We start from the raw sequence: 23642 nt of genomic DNA, 5'->3' as shown, positions 1-23642 counted from the left end.
AACATTAGACTACATTCTTTCAGATGCAAAAGACTAGAAATTCATATCTGGTGTACACCTAAAGTTATTAGGTGTCAAAATTTGCCGATTTTAAGCGCCATTTCTGGCTGAACCACTTTAGGGGGGCCTAAAATTCTGTAGGGGGTCAAGAAATTTCTCTTTTTTAATTGCTCATAGACATTGGCACGTGGTTAATCCATTCTGAACATAATTAGGACCTATAAGTGCACTGTGGCATTATCATGGGTCCTTCAAAATCAAAGATAATTTGATTGAACAGTAGGCCTACGAAGTGCTGATTTTGACCCCTCTGAAATCCCAACGAAATTCTGAAATCAATCTTTTTGGCATTAGGCATTCCAGACACAGCCAGTGAGTGACCACATTCAAAAAGAGGGTCACAACTGATTTAATTAAGAAGAAAATGCCTCTCAAAGAGAGCGCTTTGTCATTTGGAATTAGGGGCTGTGCAATAATTATGAGCCCTGGGGAGGGTAAAATTGGGGGGCAAGAAATTTTTGGCGAGCCAAAGGGGGGGCAAGCAATTTTGGCAAGCTGAGAGGGGGGCAAGCGATTTTTGGCACACATTCATGGGGCGCCTTATTAATAAAACGCTCTAAAAAGGCTTAGGAAAACAGTACGGAAACGCTTAAATATGCAAATTTTCCTGCTCGCTGCGCTCGCAACAGGTATATAGACCATTTAAGGTTTGTAAATTGGGATCCCAAAAATTTGGCATGCGCAAGGGGGGGGGCAAAGAATTTTTGGCGGGCCGAGGGGGGGGCAAGCGATTTTGGCAGGCCGAGAGGGGGGCAAGCGATTTTTGGCGAGCCGTTTGGGAATTTTATCCCCACCCCCCGGGCTCATAATTATTGCACAGCCCCTTAAATTCCCAATTTTGGTCAAGGTCGCCAAACTTAGATGACCCGCCATTCGAAACGAAATTGAATTTGAATTTTTTTCTTGTGACCTCACCTAGGGGTCCATGAAAGGTACCCCTGAGCCAAAGGAGAGCAAAATCCAAGAGCGGGGTGGGTGTACACTCAATCTGTTTTGATATGGACTGACCCTGTATAAGGTTTACCACGGAAGCTGTGGAAGAAGATTATACCCTATATGGGTTTTGCCGGCTCTCTCTATCATGCCACCCGCCGCCTGTTAGATTTCGATTAATACTGCCCTCTGGAGCCCTAAACATTTAAAAGGTCAGAGTTCAGTAAAGAGACGGACATGTGAAATTTATGTCGATAAGCTTACGTTATAAAATCTAATTTATTAAAGTTAACTGTTCAGAAGTATTAAAATGGCAGAAGACGAAATCGCAGCAAGAGCAATCGAAAACGAAATAGAGGACGATGATGTGAGTTGGGATTTGTTTGATTAAATTCGAGGATGATTGATGAATGAAAACATGATGTAGGTAGCCTAGGTGAATTCAAATTTGCCATCAAACTGCATCATTTTATAGGAAACAGGACACCTCGCCCACACGCAACTTCGCCTACACGGCATCTCGCCTACGTGCCATCTCGCCCCCTATGCAATGCAATGCATTGCAATGGCGGTTGTGGATGTATCATGACGATCGATGTGACCGGAAGGGTCGTGTGTTCCTGTGTTGGTAGCAGACTGTACGATCAAGGATTCGTTCCAATGAATGCACGGAAATATTCAACAAATTGGGGTGTGTGTGTGTGCATTTTATAAATTGAGGCCCCTAGCTAGTACCGTCCGCGTCCCGGTGTAGATTATGTTCGGTTTTTAACACACCGTGCTGATGTGATTATAACAATATTTTTAAATATTTTAATATATGTGTATGCATTTTTTCAACATGCATTTTTAATAATTTGATAAGTTCGTGTTAAAGTGTTATACGTGAATTTTTATGAAGATAATTATAAAGAAAAATCATGGCAGTCTGATTGTTAAAACTTTCAGCCTACTTTTAATAACTTGATAACGTGATAATTAAAGTGTTTAAAATAAATTTTGGCCATTTTCAGCGAGCAGGGCCTGTGCTGTGCAAGTTTCGCCTTTTTACACCGCTGGTATTTGCTGCCGACGATTGCTTGACAAGTCCCCTGCGTGCCTGCACACCGCCAGCCAAACCACGGAATGGCCCGAAATGGAATATACTGGATACGTTGCGTGTATACGGTCACAGTGCCATTGATTTACCCATGTCATACCCGGCGATTTTCGCGGAAGTCTTTACTTGCCAGCGTGTTGGAGGACGGTAGAAAAGTAAAACAAAAATTTGTAATTGCGGGCCGTGTTAAAACACTGTTTTGTGCTTGTAAGTCCGCATTCATGCACACGAAGACGAAGGAAAGCCATTGAATTATGATACAAAATCATAAGGGTATTAATGAAAGTTGATTCCAAGTTTCCCATCATCGGCATCACTTTTTACATTATATTAGCTTATATTTTCACGAACAATAATTAATTTAATATGTCCGAAATTTAGGCCTTATAAATGTATTTTTATGTTAAATCCTTAGGCCTATGTATTTTATTTTTACAGGTATGTTTTCATGAACAAAATAATCAATTATAGGCCCTATTATATGTGTTATTTTATTTTACAAATTATGTTTACTTACTTCATATAAGTTCATACTTTTTAGTGTTAAATTAATTATGGCCAGTATGGCCTAATAATTTATATAAATATGGCCAAAAAAAAAAGCGCTTATGAGTTTTGTGTATTTTTATTTAATTAACCGAATCATTCATTTTACCGGCTCAAACTCACTTAAAATAAAGTTTGAGATGTTCAAAACTTTTAAAACTTGCAGTCCTATATAAGATATTAAATCAGAGAAGATCTTCTTTGACATAGCCTAATGAAACAATTAAGGGAAAAAAACATTTGCCAAATTTTTCAAAGACAAATGTGCACGCTCTAGCAAAACAAACGCCAGCAGCATGCAGCTTTGAGATATTTTGTGGGTGCTGTGCAGTGACTTATGCCCCATTTTTGCACCGCGTGTTAACGGCGGATATTAGCTACCACTTACACGAAAAACGCCGGGTGTGATTATGTTCAATCAATGGTATCGTGATCCAAGCACGCAACAATGCCAGAATACACCGATGTACCTTCCTTGACAAGGCCGGGTCCCGCGCGCGGCCGCATGCCATACACACTGAGTCCTGTGTCAAGTATGCTCTCAGTTTAATTAAGACCCCGAGAATTATACGGGCCATGTTTTGTGCTTATGACGAGGCCTCATCGGAGGCACGCCAAGAAGAAACAGTTTGTTAATACTAAAATACGATTTCGGTAAAATTTTAATTTGGGGTTATTCTTTGTCAAATATTATTAGTATTAACGTGCCCTTATAGGCCCAGAAAGAACTTTTTTTTTTGGGGGTCTTCCTAAAGGCTTCATTTGTTAGCAACTGCCCTCGAAAGACCTCTTTTTGGATCCTACTCCTATTTATTGCACAATTTTGCCCCGAAATACCTTATGACCAAAATATTATTATACTAGCGTGGACCCGGTCTCCTACCAGAAGCTGAATTTCTAAGAACGGGTTTCCGACATTTGCAGGCCTACTCTTGGAGTGCAGCACGGGTTGGAATGTATCATCATGCACGTACTTTTAATGCAGGAATGGGATATTTGACGCTCTAGGTATAACCATACCCCCCCCACACCCACCCCCCTTCATATATTTAACACACATAGTCCCTACTCGAAGAATTGAGCGCGGAAATGGAAAATGTTACTTTTGCGCGCATTAAACTGAACTTGTGTTTTGTTTTCTTTCTCCTGTATGTAATTCTCTAATCTTTCTCATTGACTTTGGTTTGTTTATTTGTCTCTCTACGCCCACTCCCGCACACACACACACCCCCACCCCACCCCACACTCCCCTTCACGAACACACCTCGAAGAATGAAGCGCGAAAAGAGAAAATGTTACTTAGGCGCGCATAAAACTGAATCTGGAATCTGTGTTTTGTTTTCGTTCTCCTATAATTCTATAATGACTTTGGTTTGTTTATTTGTTCTCTCTACGTCCACGCACCCCCACACACTCCACCTACCACTCCATACACACCCCTTCACTAACACATCTCGAAGAGTCAATCGAAGCGCGGAAATTGAAAATGTTACTTTTATGCCGCATAAACCAATTTGAATTTTTGTTTGTTTGACGTACGGTGGTGTTTGTTAGAAATCAGTAAAGAAATATGATGTGCATATGGGCAATTCCATGGTAACTCGTGCTACACTTTTGGGTGTCCTTTTACATAATTTGTGCTCCAGCTTTTAAACTTATTTGATTGGAATCTTTATTTTTTGTATTTTAATACCCAACATTCAAGGCTAGATCCTCATAGTATTGCTAATTCAGGATATCAACTTTTGTACGTATGGGACAGCTGTAAAAATCGGTACCTCGTGCTACGAGCTGTGACGTGCTTAAAAATCACTCATTTTTATTTTGATGGTGTTCTAAAACAAAAAACACTGAAGTCTTATTGATTATATGAGAAGTAATTGCTATGATAAGGTTTGTTTTGGTATACATTAAAAAGTTGTGCCCTCATAGTTTTACATTGACTGGCAAAAACATGGTAACTCGTACTACGGTAACTCGTGCTACAGTTTGTCCGGTCATATATAAAATGGTATTGTTCATCTAAATGTCAAATTTTTTTGATAACAATTCCTCAACAACTGGTGTAATGATCAAATAACTCAATCTATGTACAAATAACCCCCCAAATAACCCATCTATGTACAAATAACACTATTCAGTGTACATTTGTATGTATCAGCATTCAGCATACAATGTACAATGTACCACACACATTACATACATACATCCCAGCATTACATACATGTACTTTCAAGTAAAATGCCTTGCTTCATCCTGTTTGGCTATTTCATCATACTAGGGCTTAAATTTAAATAGTTAACTTGAACAATCAACAATTGATAAAACTTTTATTTCCAGGTTATTTGACCCTAAATTCGTTCACAAAACTTGTAATGTTCATGGTTATTTACAATGATCGGCTAGAGTTTTTTTAAATTGCTTTCTGAGGTATAGAATGTTTGGTCATCTTTTGGTTGAGACAATTTCCTGTGATTTCTTGCTTGGTGCATTACTGAAATACAATATGCCTGATTTCAATCACTTCACCTGGAAAATGAGCATCATTACACTCAACAACAAACCAATTTCCTACACAAATCTCAGAACTATACAAATCTCAGTATCAACAATGTCACTGTGGCTGTTAATCTCAGGATTTCCAGTACCTGTATTAATTGATTGGTTCTTAGGCTAGAGATCCTAGGGGGGACTAACATTTTGGTTGCATCATTTTGACCAGACCTGTATTAATAATGGGATATAAACTATACATGTAGCATGTTTTTAGAGAGACTGTACAAAGTAAAGTCTCAAAAAAGGACTTTATTGGTGTGTGCAAAAATTTGGTATTTACACTATTTTTGCACATGATTGGGGTGGAAACTGGCTCCTTGAATCTTTTCTCTATCTTTGCCTTCCATATTTTTACTTTCATTTTCCTGTTAGGAGGGCACTTTTCTCTTTAATTTTTGGCCCCACACATATGTGTGCTTGCCTGGTTGTTTGTTTGTTTCTTTCTTTGTTTTGCTATCCGGGGGAAGTAAATTCACTAATCCACTGTGCAGCTCCAACACGGTAACTACAAACTTGGTACCGGTATGGTGATAGGATAATGGTGGCTTAATTGATGTGCTGTGTAGTTTTTTGTTATGTTATTTGCATACATGTATTTATGAATATTAATGAGCTTATTTGCAAATTTTGCCTACATTTTCATTAATCCACTCTGCAGCTTAATCGCAATAACCAATCAACTTCAAACTCGGTTTGGTTGGATATGGTGGCCTGATGTGCTGTATAATTTTGTGTCATGTTATTTGCATATTTATGAATATTAATGAGCTTATTTGCATATTCAATATTATTTTTTATTTACAAACCTCTGTTAATGTTATTTACACACTTGTGTGTGTGGGGGTGGGGTGTGTGTGTGTGGGGGGCACCTTAATTACGAACTGCATTAATTCTACTTTGTCATGGGGCAGTCTGCCCCCTTAACCCTCCCCCAACCCACTGGCTACACTGATGCTAGAAAGCTGTCACATATAAATGCATATTCATGTAGTTGGGAGATCCTCTATTGCTGCCAAGTGGTAATTGCATTACCTTTGCTGGTACAGGGGGAAGTGGGCTATGGTAACTCGTGCTACATCGGTAACTCGTGCTACTGGTAACTCGTGCTACAGTTTTTAATGGGTCATTATTATGTGATGGATAGTGTTTTGTATATTAATTTCCTATTTTTACTCAAGGCACTACTAGTAGAAGGAAAATAATAAGTGGCATCAATTAAATTGCCAACATTTTGTAAATATATAAAAAAATGCATCTTTCGGTAACTCGTGCTACATCATATTTAGTGCTATGAAAACACAATGAAAGAAAACAATTGTCGGGGACTATTCAAAATGTGATGGATATTTCTTGAAGACCATATTTCATAGATATAAAATGTATCAAATTAAAAATAAAAGTGCCCTGTGTAATAAAATAGGCCCATTTGGAAAATATCTAAGTTGAACAGGATTTTTCGACTAAAAATACACTCTCCGAAAAAATTATTTTTTTAAACAAAATGTTAGAAAAATACCGAAAAAGTTTAGAACTTGAACATTACATCTGTTTGGAATAATATGAAAGTTAAAAAAAATACATAGAGGCAATTTTATTTTTTTGAGTCATGTCCACTTTTGCTTGGAATTGCCCATATGTATAATATACAAGAAGGTAGATAATAATTATAATAATAGAAACAAGGAAGGGATTATTTTAGACAAGTGTTAATTGTGTGTATGCCCAGCCTGATCATGCAAACGACATCCGAGTAATTATAGCTTCCAAATCTGGGTGTTTGATAAGCCTAGATAGGGAAGACCTATTCGTAGACGGTAAAAGCGCACATGAACAGGCAAAATACGGAGCAAAATAATGATTTATACATGTTATATGAAGTTTAAAATGAAATCATGTATGGTATTTGATAGACCTAGACGCGGAACGCGTGTTAACAGGATCTAGGAAAAATAACGAGTTATATGAAGTTTAAAATGAGATACCTGTATATAAAGCCAAACAACCTACATCTTCCAAATCTGGGGAAAATAACGAGTTACGTGAAGTTTCAAATTAAATCACAGCTCAGTATATCAATAAACACATTTATTGCACAAAATGTTTCCATTTATTTGAAATTTTTTCCCAGGGTAGCCCGATGTCTTACAAACATAATGAATTTGATTCCAATGTATACTCAGTGGACATGTTAAAACATTACAATGCCAAAAATCAGCATTATCAGGGTTGAAACGTATTATGTAAAACGATCGAAGGCCTACACTATATGGTTTTATCTCTTGGCCCGGCTCTTGACAGTTCAGTTTCGCACACTAAATTAATACTAGGAGAAACTTAAGAAATAAGGGGAAGGATTCGACTTTGAGCTTGTCACCAAGAAATTTAAGAAAGAAGGACTCCGGGAAGGCCCGAATAGACTTTGAGCATTGGTCATCAAAAGGCCCTTCCATCATGAGACGACCATCTATATACATGTGCGTAGAGAAACGTAACACTTGCAGCTGTAAATGCGTAGGTCTTTTAGTTTTAGCTTAGTCTTTCACATGTCATTTCAGTACACCCATTATAATCATTTTTTCCTCTTTTCCGTCCAATTATGCTTGTTTTGTACTCCGTCGGTAATCACTTGGTTCAAACTATAAACGAATACCGATTAGATTGTTAACCCGGTTTCCTACTTCAAGCATATGACCAAAGTATTTCTTTCCTTATGTCCTTAATTTTTCTTTATTCAATCCTGTTCTTTCTTGAGGCCTAGGCCTAATTCTTTTTTCCCCTTTGATACGTTATTGTATTGTCAATGGTCATGTCATACCATATACATAAATAATTCAAACTTGCTGACTTTGGTTTGAGCTGACACTAAAATACCTAAAGCCTTACTTGCATTTGAATCAAATAAATATATTATATAGGATACATGCTAAATACTTGAAGCCAAAGCAATTGCGTATAACGAGTCAGATCATGCTGACGGTGTTTATGCTACATCCATACTTGGCAGTGGGGTTTGACCCCCACCCTTTTTATTTTACCCCCACCCTTTTTATTGAGGCACCATTTATATTGAAAGTTCCTGACCCCCACGCTTTTTACTGAGGCACCTTTTATACTGAAAATCCTTGACCCCCACCACTTTTTGCTTTTTTCCCCTATTTGTATACATTGATGAAGTCACAGGCAATTTGGTTTGAAGTAAATCAAGTACGCCGAATTCTGCACCAAATGCACATGCATCAAATATAATTTTATCTTGCGATATGTTTTGCTGGCAGTGGTTTGGCACTTATTCTTGTGGTTATTTTATCATTCAATAAATATATATTGCAAGCTGGCACTCCCACCCTTTTTATTTTACTCCCACCCTTTATATCAATCCTCCCTTTTTACCAACAAAGTTTAAACCCCCACCCTTTTAAGGATTTTCCAAATTTCCAAGTGGCACCCTTTAAAAAGGGTGCCCTGCCAACAGTGACATCATATGCGCAGGTGCTCCTTTGTTAAAAGGGAAATCCCTGATGAGGAACGGTCAAAGAGTAGTTCTCGCCAGTAAAGGAAGATAAACTGTGAAAGTCCACTAACCGCCCACCCGAAAAGGAACTTTCACCAGTTCGTCTTCATGGTCTTTCTTACACCATGTGAGATACTAGTAGTGATCATATATTCTGAGCTAAGCATAGTTTGGTAACTATAAAGAAAAAAAAAGGTCCTACTCGTCCGACTGTCAAAAAGCTTAGACGGTTAAATAATAGCATTGCATGAGTAGGCTACGACACTCATAGAATACTAGCTTAAACATATAAATCATCATTATCAGTTTGTTTTATAAAGTTTCAACACCAGATAAATTATACGACATGCACGTAATAAAGTGCACATGACATAGGCCTCACGTATCTTCCAAATCTAGGTTTATCAAACTCCCAGATTTGGAAGTTATATGAAGTGGTCCTTTTTTTATTATTATTATTCATTTTGCTTTTATATTAAACAGGACAAAAGACAAATAACTTGAGAAAAAAGATAGAAAGAATAAAAAACAACATACACAACACAAATACAAAAGCATCTCTAACATTATAATATATGACTAGTACAATATTATGCATATTTTAAAATTTGTTTTATACTTTGTTTGTCCGTGGTATGCACGAGAAAGACAATAATATGTTATATTTATGTAATTACTAATTTTCTTTGTTACATTATTTTCTTACACAAAACATTCTCATTTCATACGAAGTGGTCCTTCAATAATGTGTGATTTGCATAAAAAATAGCTTCCTATTTAAATGATAGTTTTCGCTGATAGCTCTTATATATTAGCTCGTACTGATCGCATTATCCCCTTTTAATTGCGAGCCAAACAAACGAAGAAAATTGGTATTTCATTCCAGCGCCTACAATCTGTGTATTAGCTTGCCGATCATATTATTATCGGGCGGGATCTAAAGGAAAATTATAAAAGACCAACTTGGACCCAACCCATAAACCTATCGACGAAATTTTTTTAAATTGACATATTTTGTACATTAATATGTGTAGATAATAAATCAGGAAAAAAAACAGGGGGTGCCGGACCTCACTTTTGAGCTACAGCCGTTTTAAAAGAGGTGTACATTTCCAAAAATCTCTGTACACTTCAATGGCAAAATCAGCAATTTTCACAAAATATACCACCTTTTGCATTGTATAAAAAAAATTGTCGAGACAAAATTTTTTAATTTTATATATGTTATGAAAAAGAAAAAGCTCTGTAAAATCGCATAAAAAAAATTGGGGGTACCGGACCTTGTTTTAGCGTAAATTGACCAAAATAGGTCAAAAAGCATTTTTCTGCGACACCATGCGTAGTTAATTGCGTAGATGGATATTTTGGTGCGTACCAACGCGTTGGTATACAAGGGCGATCTGATGCCGGATAAGCATTCGTTTACGCATATGGACACAAAAAGGAATTGTCTGTTTACGCAGGAAAGTTTCACTGTAAAAAAAAAGTTACCTAAGATACTTCTTAGGCTAAGAAGTGTCCAATTATAATGATGTCGACTATAAAAGACTAAATGAAGCCTTAAAATTCTTAGCCTAATACTAATTTGGTGTATTTTGGTCACAAACGGGTGTAAGAAAGACTCCCATTCTGCAAAGATATTGGGCCAAAGAGTTATCAAGTTACACAAAGTGAGGAATTTTCAGCTAATGGCCAAAAAGAGGATTTATTAAACATGTTAAAGAGAAGTGTTTGACACCATGGGCGGAAGTGTTTGACTATAATAGGCCTACACTTATCATAGGCCTAGGTATAGGCCTACTTAGCATGCTTAGTGCCGTTTACCGAGAGGAAAACAAAAACTATAGCCTGGATTATCTCGAGGTGGATTCATATCATATCAATGGTTGCAGTTCAATTAAAGCGAAGTTAAACACTGGGTTTCCTATAGCTGTAGAAAAACGTTTGGCCAATTATGATATCATTTTTGTAAATGTATGACCCTTTTTTAAAACTGAATAGTTTTGATGGTGTTGTCTATATCGCATGCATTATGAATTCAGTGCACGTAGTACACTCTAAATTACAAGGATTTAAAAATAAATCCTTAAGACTGTAGTTAGGGACCAATCAATTTTAGATTTAAAATTAATCTTATAGATTTGAATTTTAAATCTTAAAGATTTAATTTTAAATCTTAAAGATTTAATTTTAAATCTTAAAGATTTAATTTTAAATCTTAAAGATTTAATTTTAAATCTAACACTTGATTGGTCCCTAATCACAGTCCCTTGGGATTTATTTTAAATCCTTGAAATTTAGAGTGTAGGTCTTTACCCAATAACACAAAATGCTTTAAACATTTAAATGTTGGATTATAAACTTTTAAAACATTTTTCAAATAATAATCAAAAACATTGAACACTTGCTGCAAAATATATTCTAAATTGGAACAATGTTGTCAAAATAATATATGTCTACAATAATATTTTCACAACATGTTTTTAATTTTGTTGTAGTGTATGAAACGTTCTACAAACGCCGTATAACCTTTAGTAGGCCTATAATCATGATAATATAGTGCTTAGGCCCCTCCTACCCAACATTTAGGCCAAAATATTATTAAAACGAATTAATCAATTTAACCAACACTCGTTTAGGCCTAATGTTAAAAAACACACACACTGATTCTGTGTGGGTAGGCCTAAGGCTATCATACTTCATACCATCTATTGGACACTACTGTCGTAGGCCTGTTATCAGTGGAAGCACGCTGGCATTTGGTTTGTACATGTTGCATTTTTAAATGTAAAAGTGGCCGCTTCTAATATATTAAAATATATTAGACGCGGCCACTTTTTATTGCGCTCAGCAAACATTGTTTTCTTTTATTTTGTGGCCCTAGTTATCGCCGGGCGCAAAAATAGCATAGACACGCACACTACACGCATCGTTCTCTGCGATATCTGCAACGCAACGCCGAGCATGACGCAGTACGCTACGCGCAAAACAGGCGCAATAGTCAAGTCGAATCGGGTGACGACGGTAAAACCTTAATTGCGTACATGGATATTTTGGTGCGTACCAACGCGTTGGTATACAAGCGCGATCTGATGCCGGATCAGCGTTCGTTACGCATATGGCCAAAAAAAAGGAATTGTCTGTTTACGCAGGAAAGTTTTCACTGTAAAAAAAGTTACCTAAGATACTTCTTAGGCTAAGAAGTGTCCAGGAACAATATGATGATGTCGACTAAAAGACTTATAAATCAAGCCTTAAAATTCTTAGCCTAATTCTAATTTGGTGTATTTTGGTCACAAACAGGTGTAAGAAAGACAGCCATTCTGCAAAGATGTTATTAAGTTACACAAAGTGAGGAATTTTCAGCTTTATGTTCTCCTGACTCGCATGACCAAAAAGAGGATTATTTTATTTTAAACATGTTAAAGCGAAGCGTTTGACACCATGGGCGGAAGTGTTTGACTATAATAGGCCTACAATTATTATAGGCATAGGCCTACTTAGCATGCATAGTGCCGTTTACCGAGAGGAAAACCTTTTTTGGTGTAGAAAAACGTTTGGCTAATTATGATATCATAATTTAACTTTTGAAACGGAATAGTTTTGATGGTGTTGTCTATATCGCATGCATTATGAATTCAGTGCACGTGGTAGGTCTTGACCCATTAACACAAAATGCTTAAAACATTTTTAAAATAACAATCAAAAACATTGAACACATGCTGCAAAATATATTCTAATTTGGGACAATGTTGCCAAAATAATATATGTCTGCAATAACATTTTCACAACATGTTTTTAATTTTGTTGTGGTGTGTTTCGTTATCATGGTTATGAAACGTTCTTCAAACATAACCTTTAATAGGCCTATAATATAGTGCTTACCCAACATTTAGGCCAAAATATTATTAAAACGAATTAACCAATTTAACCAACACTTGTTTAGGCCTAATGTTAAAAAAAAATACCCTGATTCTGTGTGGGTAGTTTTTTTCGCTCAGCAAACATTGTTTTCTTTATTTTGTGGCCCTAGTTATCGCCGGTGCGTAAAAATAGCATTGACACGCATAACACGCATCGTTTTCTGCGATGTCTGCAACGCAACGCCGAAAGCACGACGCTGAGTACGCATACGCGTTGAAAACAGGCGCAATAGTCAAGTCGAATCGGGTGATGACGGTAAAACCTTAAGAACACATGCAGTAAAACATAATATCCGACCAAATAAAAGAGGCGAATAAAAGTAAAACAAAATTGTGACTAAAAATAATTTTTTATAAAAGTAGAACCACATAGCAAAACGAATTCAACAAAACAATAACATAACACATAACAAAAAGTAGAAAAACAAACATAAAAATAGAACAAAAAGGCCTACATGTAAATCAAAAAGAAAGCAAGACCAAAGAAAAGCATACGCAAAAAAAAAAAAAGAAAAAAGAAAAACATAAAAATGGAAAAACAAAAATAGGGCAAAAAAAAGCCCAACCCCCAAACATGTCAGAAAACAATACCAAATAAACAAAATCAAAAGGAAACAGTACAAAATATAGACAGACATAATATTAATTGATACAGACAAAATAAAAGAAACAAAAACGCATAATATACAAAAAACAATACGATCGTACCAAATTTTATTATATAGCACAGAGGCTAAAAACATTACAAAATAAAGAAAAGGATAACCAAACCAAAACGAGCCAAAATATAACTAGAAACGTAACAAAAACAAGCAAAAAGCCATAGACCTATTCCAAACAAAGAAAAGCATAAACAACAATACACTAATTAAAGGAAAAAACTAAATTGAAAATATATGAACCAAAAACCCACTCAGACAAAGCTCTGATATATCCAAACGAAGAAAAACAAATAAACATTAAACAAACAAATTATAGCAAGAACCAATAACAACAACAAAGCCAAACACTAAAAAACATTACGAAATATAAAAGAAGAATATTACAAATTACCCAATAAAGAAAACATGCAAAAGTCCAAAAGACTATTAAAAAACGGTAATCAGAGGGAAACGTAGGCCTATTAAATTTTGATGCGCTATACTTTCCTTATTTCGGAAACGCAATACTGAGCTACTATTCTAATTGCCGCTATAGCTAAATTAGGTGAGGGAGAAATACAACTATACTTCTCAACTTCAAATCACCACAGCACCATCATCAAAAACAATCATCACCTATCGACACCGGGCTATTCTCAAGACTACAATAGGACGTGGTCACTATATTCTCGTCCATTCAATGGGGGCGATTTAATGAATACATCATTGATAGTACGATCTGAATACACACACATCCTGTGCACATCGATCGTATACATCCACAATGCCATTGCGTTGCATTGCCGCAATAGCTAATTAGGGGCTTAGATGGCACGAGGCGAAATGGCATGTAGGCGAAGTGCATTGTGGGCGAAGTGTCCTGTATTCATTTTATATATCAAATTAAAGCCCTTGAGTAAACAAAGCCAAAACTGAAAACCATTTTTCATAGCACTTTCCGTAGCAAAGTTACATCTTGTCAAAGATTGACTTTCATCAAAAAGTTTCAGCTAGCAAAATTCCCCAAAACGACATTTCGGGGGTGTTTCCAGTGCCGTACTATTACGCTATACGCCGCGGAGAACAATATCGACCTCCTCGCTTGTTTACAAACAGAGAGGTAGACAAAGGGGCCTCTCAAACCTGTTCCGCTTGTCCAAATACTCAAGTATCAAAAGGATGGTCCACAATAGAGACTAAATCAGTGATTCACGCAACATGAATAGGGGATTAAAAACTGTGAAGTAGCACCATGTGCTTCTATTCATGTCCAATTTGCCATCAAGATTTGAATGAAAACAGTTCAGACCCAGTACGATAATGTCAGAAATTAATAATTTGTTCTGGGTCTGATTATTCGGACTAGGTGTTTCTAGATCTTAATTTCATTAGGCCAATGGAACTCGATTATTAGTTTCTGATTGGATGTTTAAAAAAAAGGACGAGGTCGCTATTTCATTATTCATTATTTGGTCTCTTTTCATTATCCATTATGTCAACAAAATCAATGATTTTATGAACAGCTTTCTCCAAATTTAGGTACCCCACCAGTACCAAAGTATATATTGTTGATGAAAGACCATCTCAAAACAGGTATTAATGCTTAGATCATCTTTACAGACATTTTGCAACAGATTGAGAAAAGATTTGAATTTGTTTTCATAAAAATGAAAAGAAATTAGCAATTTTGTAATCACTAGAAACATGATGAGGTAATCCTTAAATTTCCATTATTTACTACATCCTCTACCCCTACAACTAAGAAAAAGTGCTGATTATGATCAGCAGGGGATGTCAGACATTTTGATAGTTTCAATTTTGATTATTTCCATTTCAATGTTCAGATAATTGACTTTTTTTATGAAAATAATGAAAGTTTTGGTCAAATTGAAAAAGTGATGCGGGAGGTCAATAGGAAACTAACATTCGAGTTCCATTAGCCTTATGATAACAGCTTTTTTTTAATGGAACTGCTATCCAAATCCCTCTAAAATTCCATGTGCGAGTGACTTATCACCATAAAAAATCATATATTTGGGTCAAGTGAAGTATAGAAAACATATTTATGTATGTTTCCTTCTTCGAACAGTTGTTTTAAATTTCTATGTAAATATGCATTGACATTGTCGGCGAATTTGACTGACTAGCAAACGTGTTAACTAAGGTTTGCCTGGGTTACCTACATGATGACATATGATATGATATGTCATGTATGTATTGAATGTCCATTCCATCATTGTTAGGGACAGGCATAAAAATTTCAAATTAATTCTATTAACATGAATTGTTGTTTATTGGAAGAGAGAACTTCTCAGAAACAATTTGACACCAAAACCAATCTTCTACTGTATTGCTAAGTGAAGTTATGACGAAATTACTGTCGGAACATTGGGCCATCTCTGTCTCTGCAGCTCTGATAAGATACACTGTCACTGTAGGAGTGCATGGAGGGACTTGATAATTTTGTTCCCCCCTGTCAATTTTTTGTTTTCATTGTAATTTTATCTAATTTTTGTTGAATAATATGTATGTTATCATTTCCAACACATCTGTGAAATTTTGTATGAAAATTCAATTTTTAAGGCACGGTAAAAATGTGATTTTTGTGCTAATTTTGGTCAAATTTTGCCATTTTTCGGCCATTTTGGGCCCATTTTAGGCAAAAACAATGATTTTTCCCAAGCGATAACAAAAAAGTGCTTTCTCCCAGCAAATAAGTAAACTGGAATTGTTATGTGAAAAGGATGAAAGTTTTTGTCAAACCATGTTTCCTTTTGTCAGAAGATGAATTTTGGGTCAAAATAGAATTTGTTCCCAAAAATGCCCCTTTTTTGACCAAAACGGTGATTTTCACCAAGGCATATCTCACAGAAAAAAATATTCAAAAGTGAAGTCAATGTTGCATTCTGCTTCCTATTAAAGCATTGAATCTGTTGTCAATGCAAACTAGAGCATCTGAAAACGATTCATTTTGGTTTTATTCATCATTTTCTCCAAAAATGATGTTTTCAGTGGCACAAAATGGCACAGATTTACATCTGCTTTATTATCAAGTAAAATAAGGGGCATGGGATCAATGATGTAGACAAAGAAGCCCTGTTTGAAATGACAAGCCACACGTCGGTGACCAGAGATCATAGTCTCAAAACCATGAAGCAGCACTTCTCCAACAGAGTAGTAAATACCTGGAATGACCTGCTGAAGGAGACAGTAAAAGCTCCAACAATGAATTGCTTCAAGACAGCAGTGGATAAAGCCCTAGACAAGAAGTTCAACAGATTTACATTTGGAGTTGGATGTCTCTGGCAACAAGTCTCCAATTAAAGTAAATTTCCATGCCATGGCATACCTAAGTTATCATGCAGTGAATAATAGGATGAAATTGGGCGGGCATCACAGGGCAACAGCCCTATTTCCAGAGCCCGAAGAACAGGTGAATACAGGTTGTCGTAAACAAGCCGCGCGAAAACTGATGGACGTGATGGACGCTTGCGAGTAGGATATTACACGCCAATTCTCGCAAGCTAATTGAGTGAGTGATGTATGCGATATTCATGCTAACTGTATGCTTTTTTATCCAAGCCGGTCGGCATGGATATTTATATCTATATAAGTAATAGTTATTACTTATAATAAGAATAATTTATAGTGTTTTTAAGTTTAAAAACATGCAGGCCTATACATGTTTTAAAGTGATGTAGTGTTTACGCACTAAGTATAGGTTTCTCTATTTTGGTAAGGGCGTTTTAATTTAAGATATTCAAAGTTCTGAATGTCGTAGTAATTAATGAAAACCGCAGCAAAAAAGGTTTTATATATGAATGGTAAGCCTACCATTGAAAATGATGCTAAGATGTTAGCCGATTCTACGTAGATAAACGAGAAACGGCGAGAAAAACAGCAGCGTCTATGATTGGCCATTTTAGCGAGCTCCGCGATTGGCCAAATCTAACCGTCCAATCAGGTATCCCGGTTTATCGACCAATGAGTGTGCAGCAGATATATGATAAATAGCGATGTTTTCAGTAAGAAACGTCATTCTGTATCGGGTCCTAGTCAGGACTCGATATCAAATTCAGAGTCCAGGAGAGGACTCACAGTCACCATCCTCAATATTGAAACCTAGTCAGGTTTCATTATTCGGTATCAGGTCCTAGTCTGGACTTGATATCATACTCGAGTCCAAGAAAAGGACTCTATAGTTTCTACAAAAGAGACAAAAAAGGTTTTTGAACCGCAGAATGAACGGCTCTTTTCAGAGCCACCAAAACTTCACAAAAGACCGATATGATTGGTATATAATCTTTCAATATTCATAGTTTTGAATGTTATTAATGATATTTCAATATTCATAGTTTTGAATATTATAAACCAAAAAGTATGACTTTGGTTATGTATAGATATTTCTTTTTAGAAACCAAGATAAGGTTTCACTATATAAGCTGTTAGTATATAATTTAGAATTTCTCAGCAGAAGATTTTCTAATTTTTAAAGCAAGGTTAAAGTTTTATAACAAGGCTATTACTGGAAGCAGGTACCCTCTGTGCCCTTCGCCTTTTTATAATTTTCTCGCAAGCTAATTGAGTGAGTGATGTATGCGATATTCACGCGCGTCCAAGCACGATGGACTGAGCAAGTCAACGTTTTCTCACAATAGCGATGGATCATGGACTGGTAGTTTTTAGTCTAAAATGATGGTGTGGAGGCAAATAACAGCAAGCAGAATGTTGCATAGACATCTTAATACTAATTACGGCGTGTCCGTCCGTCCATCCCTCTGTCCGCTGGCGCTATCGCGTTCACGTGTGCACTATCGGCGTGCTTTCGCATGATGCGCTATCGCAGAGTATAACGGGAGTGTCGCGGAGTACAGTGCGCGATCGGAAAAGCATTACAGTGTGACTAAATAACAGGTGCATCTCATCGGACTAATAATTATATTTTCAACACATATTTCAATACCGAACACGTGCACACACCAAACACATGCATCTAGGCCTATTTCAGCAGAACATGACTATTTATGGTTAACATAAAAATTATCCATTGTGGTAACTGGTAAGGCCTATAACCGTTTTTGCGTTCACGTTTCTCGCGATTGATTTCATTACTTTAGTAACGGTCCACGTCCAGATACTAATTTCGGTTTCTAACAGGGCAGGGCTTGGAAGAGGCGAATGATGGGTTTCCAGATTATGGGTAGGACCACGGAACTACCGAAGTAAGCATCACACCTATAAAACAAACAGAGTTGATTAAGTTGTGTCAAGTTGGGTCTTACATTTTGTAATCATTGAGAGACGCATTTCATAGTATTTAAAAAAGTCAGGGCAGGTATTGGGTAACGGGTTTGGGTAATTAGAAATACATTGTAGGCCTATCACGAGAAGCGCCCGACCGAGAACCGCAAAATCTAGTCATGTATATTTTCATGACTAAACATTGTTTATGCCCTGGCTAAAGCCCTCGGGCATAAACAATCGTTTAGTCACGAAAATATATGAATGAACCAAGTTAATACTACAATGTATACCAGAACATTTTGTGATTCTTATTTCATCAAAATAATAGCACAAATTCAGTACGGTACTAAAGAACATGATTTTCCTTTTTCACTACAAATTATCAGCGTTTTATGCGTCAAAATGTAATAGCCAGAGCATGCAAAATGGGCTACGGAGAAGTCTATGTGTAATGTATGAACCTTCATTTAATTGTTTTTTGCCTTAATTTATGCAAATATATTCAAATTTTTGTTTTCCTATGCACAGGATTATGAAGATGAGACCTTGGCGGAGAGACTTGTCGGTCTCGCAGAGATGTTCCCAGAGGGCGTCCGTAGTAAAACAGCAACAGCCTTTGAATACTCGGTGCTAGGGCTAAAGAAAGCATTTGACTTTGGACGCAGTACTACATGGATTGTTAGTACATCGTTTATAGTGCTAATGTTACCCGTAATATTTGAAACAGAAATGGCTCAAATGGAACAAGCCCAGCTACAGAAACAGAGACAGGTAATTGTGCTTTTCTGTCCAATGAAGCAGCTCGTTTTTCACTTCGAAGAACACTAAAATAGTAAAATATTTAGAAAAAAATATGCTGAAGTACAATTTTACAATAATGATTTTTTTTTCGGATTGTTGGTCACAAAGGCTGGCAAAATTTCGTAACACGTGTGGGGGACTGGAAACAGGAAATCGAATTTCAAGGGCCTAACTTGTATGATATTGATTGCTCTGATGAACAATTTCTTCTTGAGTTGTTTCAAAAGGGAGAAAAGGCTAAATATTAAATTTAAAGTTTAAAGTCATGGCATACATTGTGATTTTTTTATTTGCTTTTATTCCATCTGATGAGTTTTTGTCCCTTTTGTTTCTTTTCAGATTTTATTGGGACCCAATGCAGCATCAGCAGGACCTGCAGGTATAGGAATGGCACCCCCGGTACCAGGAGCAAGATAATGGGACTTCCACAGTTTCAGCAAAATGAACTTGATAACTTGACACCAAGGAAATGCTGACTAGAGTTGACTCTGTGATTTCTCTGCCTGAATAAGAATAACTTTTCCCTTCATTATTGGGCTATTCCTGTTGAAATACATACCCTCGATTCGCTGCCGTAGTGCACATTAGTAACCATTGGTTACTGGTTTAAGCCTGGGCTCATACACCTGTTGTGATCATTTCGATCAGTGGTTCATAACAAAAAAAAGCGTGAGCCAGTTGACCTAGTAACGATCATATTCTAACATGCACTCTATGCCAGCGAATAGAAGAAATGACCTTAATCTCCACATAGGGAGAGTGAATTTCCACATTTAAATCCACACTCTCTGTGTGGGAGACTAAGGTCATGTCTTCAATAGAGGGTGTACAGATTTCAACTAGATAGCCCTTTACTGATTTTAGTTTGAATCAAATTATTAGTTTGATGATAGATTTTAATGATAATATGCAAATGATGATTTTATTTTTGAATGCAGCTGGATTCTTTTATTGACAATACAAGTTGGTATGTGAAGGATACATTAGCCATGTGTTCATTGACATGGAATCATGCATTACATGTACTAACAGTACAATGTAAAATGCATTTCACTCCCGCTTGTATATTATACTATTATCAGTCCATTTATAGTATTGTTTATTCTGCACTCAAAACTATAAAAAAAAGTAGATGTAATGTGAAGGGAAAAGGCTGAAAATCAATAGAATTCTGATTTGGGCAGGTGTTCAGACTTCCAGTTCAGCAGGACAGGTTTTTAGCACAAGTGCATCAAATTTGGAACAATTAATGGATGGTGTGCATTATGTACAGAGATGTGAGATACTGACTTCAGGTGTTTTTTTCTATATGGCAGAAGTTGAAAATCAACTTTATATTAATACGTTGGAACATGTGTTGGTAATATGTGATGTGATCAACCAAAATCAGTCGGAACTCGGAAATAATACATTTTCAGTTTCTTATATATGTGAGTAAAAAACATTTGCAAAGCTGCATTTTGCAGAAAACCCTATTTAAATTAAACAACCAGTTCCAAAGATAGGAGTAATTAAGGAGTTTCCAAAACAAATGGAAACAAAAGGAAATAATTCCTTTGTTTGGCTATATATCTCAAAATCAATATTTCCGAGTTCCGACTGATTTTGCTTGATCGCATCACATATGATTAAACAAGTTCCGTTTTGTGGCCAAATGTCATTCTTTTATTACATTTCGACTAAAATGGATAGACAAGGCTCACTCTGGCTCAGATTCATTTAAAACACAGAGATGTCAGTCTGTAGGAAATTGCCTGATTTCAGTTTACAAGTTTTCCTCAGAGGATCTGTTTAGAAGATGTAGGCAAAGGTATGTTTTCGGTCATTTCAGGATTTTTTGACAATACTGACTGACATCTTTGATCAATATCTATTAATAATTAGGTCCATATGCACAAAACAAGTTAGATCAGGTCTAACATTAGACCTGATCTTACTATGGAGGGTAGACTTGGGGAGGAATCATTTTACTCTTTTCTTCGTTTATACTCCTAGCAAAGTCAAAAAGTTAAACTGCTGCCATCTAATATTAAGCTGCATGTATTTACCCTTACATGATCTACAATAATATAGGATAGGGTAAATGATACTAAAATCGTTCATTCTAATCTTCATAGTTAGACTAGGTCTAAAGCTAGATCTGGTCTAACTTTGTGCATACGTTTTGTGCATATCAGGGGTAGCGCTAGGCTGCATTTTGGGGTCCTTCTATTTTTAAATTTTCTGCAAGTTCAGGGGTTCCTTTAGACCCCCAGCTTTTCAATCTAGTGCTACTGCAGACATTATTCATGCTGCATTTCTGCAACTCTGACTCACCAAACTCTACTATGGACCCCCTACTTTCACATTTTCTGCAAGTTCAAGGGTCCCTATGGACTCTGGAGTACATTGTTCTAGCGCTACCCCTGGTGCATATGAACTGTAACCTTTTTTCAGCCAATATAATGGAAAATATATGTGGTTTTGGTAATCACAGGCAATGCAGTTGTCTCATTTATCCCATGCAGTTGAGTATGTGAGTTGCAAAGTACTTTGAAGCAGTCTTAATGAATTTGTTACTTGTATTGCTGCAACATTGCAAATATCATTACTTGACTTCCGCAAGTTGATTTAACTTAGTGTTGTCAAACCCGGCCCTCTATAGCTGATAAAGAAGTTTTGATATTATCTTTACTGATAAAGTCTACCTGTGAATACTCATGACAGTAACTATAGCAATATCATAAGTATATAGCTGTTATGTATTTTAATGTATTAGTGTGCTATAGAAACCAAGATAATTCATGTGTAACACTGTGTGTCGTTTTTGGTAGTTCTTTAACATTATTTTCTTAACACTATAATAATTTGAATTCCTTACTTCATAATCATACCCAACATGCTAGGGTTGCTCCTTGCATGTCAATAATATTATCTTCTCCAGAATTTGTGTTTGTTTTCTATTGAATTTTGCCATGGTTAGTGAACTGTACATGTATCTTCTGAAGTGCCCTGGCGACTTTACAATCATTTTTGCAAGCAGGGCACATATTTACTCTAATAACAGTGCGTCTTTTGATGGTTATCTACATGTAATTAGGAAATCATAATTTTGAAGTAAAGTTATTATCATCATTGCTGTTCTGCTCAGGTGATGAATGTTTTTTACAGTTTTAATAACAGATTTATTATCCGATCACTACTATCCGATCAATCCTTGCGCAATTATCTGAGAACGCCAAGGACACTTGCTGATATTGCATTTTGATGGCTCAGTGGTTAAAAGACATCCATGTAACCTCAAAAAATCTAATATGGTGCACAGCAGCACAGTATTGTTGATGTAGCTCATAGCTGCTGATGATGGGTCACAGCAGTCATTGGAAGACATGTACATGTTAATCAGTTGCATATTGACATGCATTGTAATGGGAGCTACCAATTTGGGATTTGAATCAACATGAACTTTTAAATCATACTAAACTGCACACAATAAGCATTTTTATACTTAAGGTGGTACTACACCCCTTGATAAATTTGTGACTATTTTTGCATTTTTCTCACAAACTAATTAAGAAAACACTGGTAACAAAAGTTATGTATATTATAGGGGCAATAAGGAATCCAATTATTACACTGAAATTTCAGTGACTCAAGACAAGTAGTTATTGATTTTGATCAAATATTGGGTTTCCTCATTTTTGACTGTAACTCCACAACTGTTGTCTGTGCTGAAATAAAATTTTCAGTGCATAGTTGTAGTCCTTGCCCCTATAATATACATATCTTACTTGTCACCAATGCGATACAATTTTTGAGAAAAATGCAAAAATAGGCACAAAATTGGCCAGGGGTGTAGTACCCCCTTAAATCAAGAGAGATCAAGAGGCAATTATGTTTAGAAGAAATTAACACTTAATGAACATTGGGTAGGTCTAATGTTTGTGAAATTGTTAGGTGCAATTCAATATGAATTGATTTGATTAAGATAATCATTTACATAAAAAAGGGAATACTCTTTGCAATGTATTTGCTATTGGTACAGGCATGAGAATGATCATCCATGAAAAATCCTGAAAGGTTTGAAAAAGCCTGAAAACTTAGACTAAAAGGCCACAAAATGGGCTGAAATTAAAAGAAAGTGTGGAAATTTGGACCCCAAAAAAGCCTGAATTTAGGCGTAAACCTGAAAATGTTCATGCCTGATTGGTGTGCTTTTTTTAAGTGTAACAAAACTTTTTGTGTGCCACGGCAGCGTCATAATATTTATACTTTTAGTTGACCTATTATGTATGCTTACGTACTGCCATAGAAAATAAATGTTAATGATTATAAGAAAACAAAAAAAC

At 36.2% G+C, this 23642-nt stretch overlaps 1 protein-coding gene and 1 long non-coding RNA gene across 2 annotated transcripts in view; both read left to right on the top strand.

Annotated features, from left to right (window-relative positions):
- Window positions 1-23642, top strand: part of LOC140164625 (uncharacterized) — a 288651-nt gene that overhangs the window by 264094 nt on the left and 915 nt on the right. The gene's annotated exons all lie outside the window — the stretch shown is intronic.
- LOC140164623 (mitochondrial import receptor subunit TOM22 homolog) lies at window positions 1202-23642 on the top strand. Its single transcript, XM_072187959.1, has 3 exons — window positions 1202-1360; window positions 19042-19284; window positions 19654-23642. The coding sequence occupies exons 1-3, from the start codon at window positions 1304-1306 to the stop codon at window positions 19729-19731; spliced, it is 378 nt and encodes a 125-aa protein (XP_072044060.1). The 5' UTR covers window positions 1202-1303; the 3' UTR covers window positions 19732-23642.

The sequence above is a fragment of the Amphiura filiformis genome, chromosome 11 (assembly GCF_039555335.1).
Source record: "Amphiura filiformis chromosome 11, Afil_fr2py, whole genome shotgun sequence".
Classification (NCBI taxonomy): domain Eukaryota; kingdom Metazoa; phylum Echinodermata; class Ophiuroidea; order Amphilepidida; family Amphiuridae; genus Amphiura; species Amphiura filiformis.
The sequence above is the reverse complement of the archived record's forward strand: the minus strand, read 5'-3'. Positions and strand labels throughout refer to the sequence as shown.